Here is a 9,939-nt window from a genome sequence, read left to right as displayed (position 1 = left end):
TCGAAGTTAAACGAGTCAGCTATGCCTGGCTTGTTTATCTTAACGAGCTAAAATTTTGAGAACGAGCTAGCTCATTTATTCTTTTTAAGATTTTAGTAAAAAAGTTTTTTTTTTTTAAAGGCAAGATGTATAAAGATATTCAATACAATCTAAAAGCGTGAACCAACGAATTAAGACTGATGTAAAACTTGTGCTTAAAAAATTAGGATTTTTGAAGCTCTTTGAGTTATATACAAATACAAAAATTTAGGCTTAACTTATACGAGACAAACGAGCCAGCTTACATTGGCTTGAACGAGTTTTTTTCTTAGTTACACTTCTAATAGTTGTCTTTTTATATAAAATACAGAGCTCAGTTAAGATACTCTTCATATTTGTTGCACCATGTTTGGCTGCTGAGGCTGCATATAAGGTCTGGTGGTACACTTCGGGTGCCACCGCCATCCCATTCTTTATCAATGCTATGGTGAGTGATGCCGTAGCATGCATCTTGGAGCTTGCGTCTTGGTTCTATAGAACCGTGGTATTCTTCCTAGTTTGTATCCTGTTCCGTCTTATCTGTCATCTACAAATCCTTCGTCTCCAGGATTTCGCTCAAGTGTTCCACGTAGACTCTGATGTAGAGTCTGTGTTGAAAGAACACTTGAGGATCAGGAGACATTTGCGCATTATAAGCCACAGATACCGTGTTTTTATAATGTGGACCCTCCTCCTTATCACAATTAGTCAATTCACGTCACTTCTCGACACCACGCGACCCAAAGCAGATCTCAGCATCTTCAAAACCGGTGAAGTTGCAGTAAGTGAATGAGAATTTTTTGTATTTGATAAGTGATTATAGATTAACTTTTTTGAAACATTTATGGTTAATTTGTTTGTGTTATGTGCAGTTGGTTTCGGTAAGTTTACTTGCTGGGCTAATGATATTACTGCGGAGTGCCACAAGGATCACACATAAGGCTCAAGGGGTCACATCCTTGGCTGCTAAATGGCATGTATGTGCAACCATTGAGTCATTTGACGCACCGGATGCAGACACAGAAACCCCACCCGCAGGTGCTGTCGAAAACCAAGTTTTTCGGCCCGATTCATCAACATCTGATAATGAGGCTGGTAGTGAAGATGGGTTAGACAGCACTAAACTCATACCTGCGTACGCTTACAGTACGCTCTCATTCCAGAAGAGGCAGGCCTTAGGTATGTACAAGTTTCACAATCCGATCATGATCATAATAAGTTATTAACACCGCATTTTTACCTGAATTTTGTGTTTTGAACTTGTTCTTAGTAACGTATTTTGAGAACAATCCAGCGGGGATAACGGTTTATGGGTTCATGCTGGATAGGACTTCAGTGCACACTATAGTGATGATAGAAATGTCATTGGTGTTGTGGTTACTTGGAAAGACTGTTGGCATCTCTTAAAGCCTGCCTGCAACATGTAATAGTAATTTGTCTTTTGTTGTTTATATTATGATTTGATTTTTGTGACATTTCCTGATTCCTTGTACAGTCCTAAAAATCCATGATATAAATTTGTTTATTCTTCATCATTGGATAGATATGAGGTTTGTGATCATAGGCTTGGATAGATAATACTAAGACGTTTGCCGTCTTGGGAATAAGCATGGCGTAAACTTTAAAGATATGGAAGAAGCGCAGTAGGGCAATAAGGCGTATATGATCTACTATATTCCATTAGACTTGTTAAGGCCTAATGGACGTAGTAAGACACAATGGAAACTATTAAGGCATATATGATCTACTATTGTCCATTGGAGACTAGCAACACCTGATAAACGTATTAAAGAACATTAGAGACTTCTTAACGCCTGATGGGCGTAGTAAGGCTCAATGCAGTGATCACTAACACATATATGATCTACTACCGGTCATTGGAGACCATTAAGGCATACATGATCTACAATCGTCCATTAAAGACTTGTTAAGGCTTGAGGACCTATAGGTCAACCTTTTAAAGTCGGATGGGCATATTAAGGTCGTTGGAGACATGTTAAGACTTATATGATCTACTATTGTTCTTTGGTAACTTGTTAAGGCATGATGGACATAGTAAGGCCCACCGGAGACTATTAAGGCTCGATGGAACTTATTAAGACATATATGATCTATTGGCCATTAAATACATATTTTTCGTTAGTTTATGTTTGTTTAAAGTCGTTTGTTTACGCTCGCTAATATATTAGTTATAATTTTTCAGATGCATTCAGTTTTAGTAACTTTTTAATCTCAGCATATTGTTTGCATTCACCTTTAATCGGTTCTAACTCAATTATGTTCAATCACATATGTCCACTTATGTTTGTTCTTTTACGTTCATGACAATTCGCTTTTATTGTTAAATAATAAACACGAACATGTTCATTTTTTAATGAATGAACACGAAAAAGAAAACCCTGTTCGTTTAGTTGTTGGTGTTAGACCGGTTGTTTAATATTAAACATACGAATATGAACATACTCCGTTCATCTTCGTTCGGTTTGTTTACGCGCCATGCCTAATATTCTAAGCCTCCCAACCGATATACTACAACTTAAGAATATTATTAAAGTGTTGCCTGATCCGTCCAGTTTTGTTGAAACATAATGTCTTAAGAATTAAATAAATGGGACTTTTTAGAAAGATGGCAACTGAACCCTGAACCCAAACTAGTATAAAACCCCAATTGCACCCAAAAGAAAAGCATTTGCAGCACTTAACCATATTAAAATACCATAAAAATAACTTTAATCATTACAAAATAGTTAAATCACAAAAAGTCTCATCTGTTTGTTCAAAGGTCAAGTTGATACATCATTATTCCTTGCAAGTTCAAACACCAAATGCAAATACACAGACATGTGAGGTACCCGGTGACTCGGGCGTGTGGTCTAGGGTTCTCCACCAAGCTCCACTCGAAGGTTGTCATATGGAAACACCTTAGGTGTCTGTTCATGAAAATAAATAAAATTAAAAAGGATAACAGAAATAGCTAAATATTTCTAGGCTACATGTGTCATCTCCGGTGCATAAAAATTACCTTGATGGTGAAATATGTATATGTCTACTCTGTTCAGTTAGTTACACGTACGGACATGAACATACGTCTCGTTCGTTCACTTACATAATTAAATTTGTTCGTTTACGTTTGCTTAAATTCGTTCGTTTACATATTTATTTAAATATTCTAGGTTAGTCTAATTTTAATAAACTTTTAGATCCAACAAGTTTATGCTAATGTTTACTTTTAACTAGTGTTCGGTCAGTTAGGTCCGTTTATATAACTAACGAACGAATATAAACAAACACACTCATTTTTTTAATCACGAACAAGAAAACCGCATTTGTTTAATTGTTTGTATTCAATCGTTTGTTCGCTTAAAGTTAAACAAACACAAACTTACTTTGTCCGTGCCCATTCAGTTCGTTTACGCGCCTAAATTCAATACTTTAAACCGTTATTCTAGCTATAACGTTTGATCTATGACCAAATTCACCAAATAAAACAAACACACCGAATAAAATGTAAAACAAATATCAACAGATATGGGTAAATACATTTTAAATTTATATGTTATCATATATTAAGCATTGAACAAAGAGTAAAAACTAAACTAAAAGCTGGATTGACTTTTTTTCTATTGTTATATACTTAACTACTTAAGTTATATCTATTCGCAAACACAAAATTTTGAATCTTTTTGATATGGGTATAGTTTCCATAGTTTCTTGCAAATAATATGTATATTAGAAAGAGATAAAAGTAATAATGTGAAAAACATTTAAAACCTTTTAAAGCTTCATCATGTTAAATTTGGTATCATAATTATATGACTTACATATGGTATCGTGGAAGCTTTGTCCATCCAAGTAGCAGCCAATCCAAGGGTTGCAAAAAACCCTAATCCACCACATAACCAACCAAGTGCTTCATACTGAAATCAAACATAATTACATAACTTCAATGAGTTCAACATAAAGCGCAGAATAAAATTGATACAAAAGCATACCCAATCTTACCTTTCCAACAGTATCAGCTATGCGATCAATACACGGTTCAGGAAACGGGGTCCCATTGTCCCATACCAGCTCATCATTTACAGGCAACTGAAGCAGCAAATGTAACATTTCAATATTGTATATTCAAGTTTATTTCAGTAAATTAACCCTAAGATGTTCAAATAATAGTCGACAGTGCTGCAAATGAACCAACGTTCAGTACAGTTTGTGAATCGTTCAACGGGAAGTTCATTTATGTTCACTTTCTTAATAAATGAACGAACACTAACAAAAAAAATGTGTTCGTTCAGTTAAACAAACGAACATGAACAAATGCCGCGTTCGTTCATTTATAGGTTTTTATATTATATATTTTTACTTTATTGTTTTTAATATTAAAAAATATGAAACCCTAGTAATGATAATTATGTCAAGTATGTTCTGATAATTACGATAAGTACTTTTTTTTTATTTTGTGGATTCTGCATAATGATTGGGATGAAAAATGCATCTTTTGTTCTACAATGAATATATGATCATTCATCTGTGTCCGTTTATGTTGATCAACATTTATTTGTGTCCATGAACAGTTTACGAACATGTTCATTTCCTTAATGAACGAACACAAGCAAGGCCTCGTTCATGTTCGTTTGGTTCGGTTGCAGCCCAAATAATCGATCTTCACATTCAAAACCAGATTTTTGTTACTTCATAAATACTCAATAACAGTAACTGATACCTACCTAAGGTTTTGCTATTATCTAAACCGGGTCCAACAAATAATAATCAGTAAAATAAACTCTTAACAGTTCTAAGCATAACCACATTTACATGTTCATATATACTCAATTTGTAAAAAATTTCTTAATCGCCTCTACTAATTGAAACCTAGGGTTTCGTACTTTCGTTCTACTGTAACGGAATTGAACAGAAATAAAACATGATATCTAAAATAGGATTAGACTGAAGCTAATAATAATAATAATAATAATAATAATAATAATAATAATAATAATAATAATAATAAGATGAGAAATGATTGTTAATAATAACTTACAGGTTTATCTGGAACGATGTGTTTGCCGACGGGTAAGCCCATACCGGAGCGGAGACGAAGGGAGGATGCGGCGGATCGGCCAACGAGGCCGTTTCCGCCCATGATCTGAGATGCCACGTGGCTCAGTCTTCCGGCCATTGTTGGTTGGTTGGTTGGTTGGTTTCTTCTGATCGGATGATTCTTCAGATGTGTTATAATAGATGAAATTGAAATGAAAGGAAACCCTGTCTTTGGGAAGATCATGAGTAATCAATTAGTGGACTAACTCTAACAATCAGGCTCAAACCGGGTTTTTTCTGGAAGCGAAGGGTAGGAGTCGGTTTTAGGTTTGGTTCACAAAGTCAAGAACCTGGTTGGGTAGGAACCGCTTCCAGGTATTGTAGGGTTTTATCCCAGGTTTTGACGAGTTTTTATCGGGTTTTGGCAAGGTCAGTTATGGGTTCCACTGAGTCAGGTTCGATTCCGGGTCCCGGTATGATTTTCGTGAGAAACTGTAATTTGGTACGTACCCGCGTGTCAAGTATACTAGTTCCGAGTTTGGTACAGCCAGTTCGGGTCCAGAATTAGGTTTTATGCTCAAGTCTAGCTTGGTTTGGTTTTTTATTGTCATTAAAATAACGTTTTACAAAAACATTTCTAGATGTGAGCATAATCAAAAATCTATAGTAAGAGAAAATATAAAATAAAGTTAAGTAAAATAAAATAAGGGAACAAAATTTAATAAGTTTTAGTACCAAATAAGAATAAGAAACAAAACTAAGATATAAAGTGTGATCGTACAAGAATAGAAGAACTCACAAGTCACAATAGCTACTTTGTACATTGTAGTAGGTGGAGTGCGTTTTTGTGCATGCAACAGAAAAAAAACAAAAAAATAATAGAATATCAAATTCTAGTACTTGGTGGGTTGTGGAAATTACCTAATAAATAAATTTGATTTAAAAAAAAAAATCCAAAGACAAACTATAGAGCATGGAGACCAAACAAAATCACCCAACATGTTGCTGCTCACGTGTCACATAGATCTTTGAACTGGCTGGACCCCAACATTTGAAAGGGTTTGGTTTGCATCATGTTAACAACACATTTCACAAACTGGTACACAAAAACAAAAACAAAAACAACCAACTAACTTGTTCACATTTGGCATGCCATTCCATTAAATCAAACACATGGCCAACTGAGTTTGCACTTCCGAAAATGGTCGTAGCAGACTCCCAAAGTTGATTCGCCTCCTCTTCGGTAACACTCCACTCCCCCCTAATTGGGTTGGCAAGCAAAGGAACAACTCGCCACCATCAATGTCATAGAACCCTTTGGCTAACACCGAAACACGGTAGATGCTAAATGTGGTGAAACTTTGAATTAGAAATGGTAATTCTAGAAAGATGTGTGGAAAAAAAAGGTATTTATTTTCTTTTACTTAGATCAAACAACTTTCATTAAAAAAAATGACGCAACTAGCAAGATGCTAGAGGATAAGACAAACAAGACATGCCTGAACAATGACTTATTTTTAAGACATAATTACAAAAATTGTCATTTATCTTTGTACCAAATTTCAGTGGTTGTCCTTTATCTTTAAAATTAACATAATTTGTACTTTACATTTCAAAATGTTACACCGTTTGTCCTTTGACACTAACCCAGTTAGTTTTTCTAGTTAACTTTGGTCATGTGCAAGGCACGTGAAGGTAAATTGATCATTTTACCTATTGGTTTAGAAAACATTTAAAAAAAAGAACAATTAAAATTAACAAAATATTATAATAATTAAAATTAATAATTACTCTTCTCACTCTAACCCTGTCTTCATGTCCCACCGGAACTTCGCCGTCACCGTCACCACACCCCGTACCTCCGACGAAATGGGAGATCCTCCCAAGTCGCCCAACCTATCGATCTCCACTTTCCAAGCGAAAATATTAACTTTTTTAGCACTAAATTATTCCACACGAAGAAAAGGCAAATATTTTATATTTTCTTGTTAAATTATTTAAAACACATAATGGTAGCTCATAACACAAAATCACATTATGCACCAATGCTCAATATAGAACCAAGAAACATCTCATATCGTTGGTTGGTTTTTGATAAGAACGCAAAAGCACTCTTTTATCAACTTAAAAGCAAAAGTTGATCAATAAAACGAAAAGCAAATGATTATTAACATACCCATTATTCAGGCTCAAACTATATACACATCTGCAATTGTATCATGTTTATCTTCTTGACAGAAAGAAAAAGATCCATGAAAATATAAGTGTTACTGGTCTCCAAATGTGTTTTCTCCACTGTAAGTCACATACAAGAAACCGTCTTCATCCTTCTTTTCTTCATATACAGATGACATAATCGCCCCTGCCAAAAACACCACGGTAACGCAAAAATAATCATTTTGGCCATAGTTTTAGGTCACATGAAACGTGTCAACATAAATTGGCGAAAGAAATAATTCAAAAATCAGGTAATTCGGGAAGATTACCAGTTGGTGGGAGGGCGTTGTCAACAAATATAAATATAGCTTTCTCAGCACTTAATTTAATCCTTTTGCGAATCACATAAACAAACTGACCGACAGTCAAATCAGCTGGAACAAGGTACCTGCAATATTTAGCCCAGTGAACACTTTGAACATGTTCGTGTGTTCGTTCGTTCATAGTATAAACGGACGGTTCACGAACGAGCATGACCAAACATAGATGAACGGACACCAGTTAAAAGTAAACTGAAAATCAATATACCGGGTCTAAAAATTTGATAAAACTTGACTGAACTGTGTAACAGTGATATCTTAATTTTATAAGACGAACTTATAACGGGCCAAAAAAATCAAGTTAATATATACACGAATGTAAAAGAACATTCTTGAACATAAATGAAAGAACATGGCATGTGCTCATGTTCGTTCGTTTAACTCAATGAACAAAAATGTTCATGTTCGTTTAACTTCATATATTAGAAAAACGAGCTCACCACCAAACACTTCACTGAAAGTTCGGTCCGTTTACAAGCTTAAATGTATGTTGACTTTAGTCCATGTTTATTGACTTATTGGTTGTTAATTTATGAAAATTATTACCCTAAGATACAAAGGGAAAACAATGCCTTTGAAAACAGGTCCGTTTACTTATAAACAGATTGATATTGTTTGTGTTTAACACGAGCAAACAAGTTGTAATGTCACCCACAACCTTTATTGTAATGATATTTTAGACTTTACTGTAACAATAGTGTTTCCGTAACTATAATTTTTGTGCTAATTACTTATAAAAACTTAAAATTAGGGAAAAGGTTTTGCAGGTTAACCACCAGTAAAAATATGAACTATGACCCAACTTAAGAAAACACATGACAAACAACGAGAACTGCATTTCCAACTAGAAAGACGACATGTTGATTTATACAGAAAGATGAAAACGCCGAAACATACTCGCCAAAGAATTTCAAAACAGGGGGTTTTTAAATTCTTCAGCGAGTATGCTTCAACATTTTCACCTTAACTTCATGAATCAACATGTATGTCTAGATGGCAATATAATCATCATTATCTATTACATGCGCACTTGCTTTTAGTCTATTTTGTATATGTACTAATGGTTAACCAGCTAAATCCTTCTTCCTGCTTTTAAATATTTTTATAAGTAGTTAGTGCAACAACTATAATTACATAAACTCTTTCATTACGTAAAATCTGAAATATAATTAAAACAATTTAGGACAGTTTATGCAAAATGTAGACTGTGGGTGACCCGTGTCAAAACACAACACAATCCAAATCAACACATTCGTAAGTAAATGAACAAAAGAAAGTAATAAAAGATAAAATCACATACTTTTTCTTATCGATGTTGGGAACATCGCTCCGCTCACCCTTCTCCACAATCACCTAAAAACAATCCAAATCAAAATTAACCATCAAGAAGTTAACTTTAGAACTATATATCACATAACACATAATCATGATAAATATAAAGAAAGATCAACACTTATTTACCGGGATCCTATCGGGGTACTTTTCTCTAATTCTAGCAGCCTCTGCACGCCTTTTCTCTAAAACAACAACAAATAAAAAAACACATGGATCGCGCATAATTAATAATATCATTATAACAAAGAGAATACTTACCAAGATCATGTTCTTGCTTGAATAAACTCTTTGCCATTTCACTATACTCAAAGATAAATAAATAATAATAATAATAATAATTTAGGACACACATATAAGGTAAAAATCCATGTCACATATATGAATCATAAAGTCAAAAATTAAACAAATTCCCAGAATAAATCAGTGATCAGTGATCAACAACCTATAACTCTAAATATGCATACGATATTCAAATTAAAAGAAACCCTAATGATTAAAATTACAACCATCTGATGATTAAAAAGCTAACCCACAAAAACCTCAAGAACACAATAAAGACTAACAATAATAGTTGAAGTAATTAAAATATTAAAGAACGATTTGCAGCAAAAGAGGAGAAAAAATGAACCTGTTTCCAGATATTAGAGAGAAACTTGATTGTGGTATGATTGATTTTGTTTGGGGGATAATAATAATAATAATAATAATAATAATAATAATAAAATGCTGCCTTTCAAGATAGCTGTATCCTTTGCAAGATTTTCATAATAAGGAGAAATATAATTTAAACTCCCAAGAAACCTTTGTAATTGAGTTTTATCTAAAATTTCATCAGGAAATTTAGAAGCAAATTCAATACTTCTATGTATTGGAATTATAACTCCTTTATCAATATTATGACCAAGGAATCTAACATTAGTTTGAAAAAGCATCATTTTAGGTCTAGAAATTACTAAACCATTCTTTATAATAATATTTTTAAAGATTTCTAAATGCTGAAAATGCATTTCTA

General features: G+C 33.8%; 3 protein-coding genes across 3 annotated transcripts; 1 reads left to right on the top strand and 2 right to left on the bottom strand.

Annotated features, from left to right (window-relative positions):
- Positions 1–463: 463 nt before the first annotated feature.
- Positions 464–1,425, top strand: LOC143599762 (uncharacterized). The gene is made up of 3 exons (XM_077077643.1): positions 464–799; positions 891–1,197; positions 1,289–1,425. Exons 1-3 carry the CDS (start codon positions 464–466, stop codon positions 1,423–1,425), a joined length of 780 nt encoding a protein of 259 aa, XP_076933758.1.
- Positions 1,426–2,743: 1,318 nt separating this feature from the next.
- On the bottom strand, positions 2,744–5,200 carry LOC143599761 (NADH dehydrogenase [ubiquinone] 1 beta subcomplex subunit 8, mitochondrial-like). Its single transcript, XM_077077641.1, has 4 exons — positions 5,057–5,200; positions 4,021–4,107; positions 3,840–3,935; positions 2,744–2,948 (listed from the first exon to the last, which is right to left on the bottom strand). Exons 1-4 carry the CDS (start codon positions 5,192–5,194, stop codon positions 2,892–2,894), a joined length of 378 nt encoding a protein of 125 aa, XP_076933756.1. The 5' UTR covers positions 5,195–5,200; the 3' UTR covers positions 2,744–2,891.
- Positions 5,201–7,110: 1,910 nt separating this feature from the next.
- LOC143599760 (autophagy-related protein 8f) lies at positions 7,111–9,645 on the bottom strand. Its single transcript, XM_077077640.1, has 6 exons — positions 9,556–9,645; positions 9,186–9,226; positions 9,054–9,109; positions 8,893–8,945; positions 7,542–7,660; positions 7,111–7,417 (listed from the first exon to the last, which is right to left on the bottom strand). The coding sequence occupies exons 2-6, from the start codon at positions 9,220–9,222 to the stop codon at positions 7,323–7,325; spliced, it is 360 nt and encodes a 119-aa protein (XP_076933755.1). The 5' UTR covers positions 9,223–9,226; positions 9,556–9,645; the 3' UTR covers positions 7,111–7,322.
- Positions 9,646–9,939: the final 294 nt, after the last annotated feature.

Source organism: Bidens hawaiensis, unplaced genomic scaffold (assembly GCF_021521415.1).
Source record: "Bidens hawaiensis isolate Kalapana, Puna unplaced genomic scaffold, B.hawaiensis_p1.1 tig00052667_1, whole genome shotgun sequence".
Taxonomy (NCBI): Eukaryota; Viridiplantae; Streptophyta; class Magnoliopsida; order Asterales; family Asteraceae; genus Bidens; species Bidens hawaiensis.
This window is presented reverse-complemented; position numbering and strand designations above follow the sequence as displayed.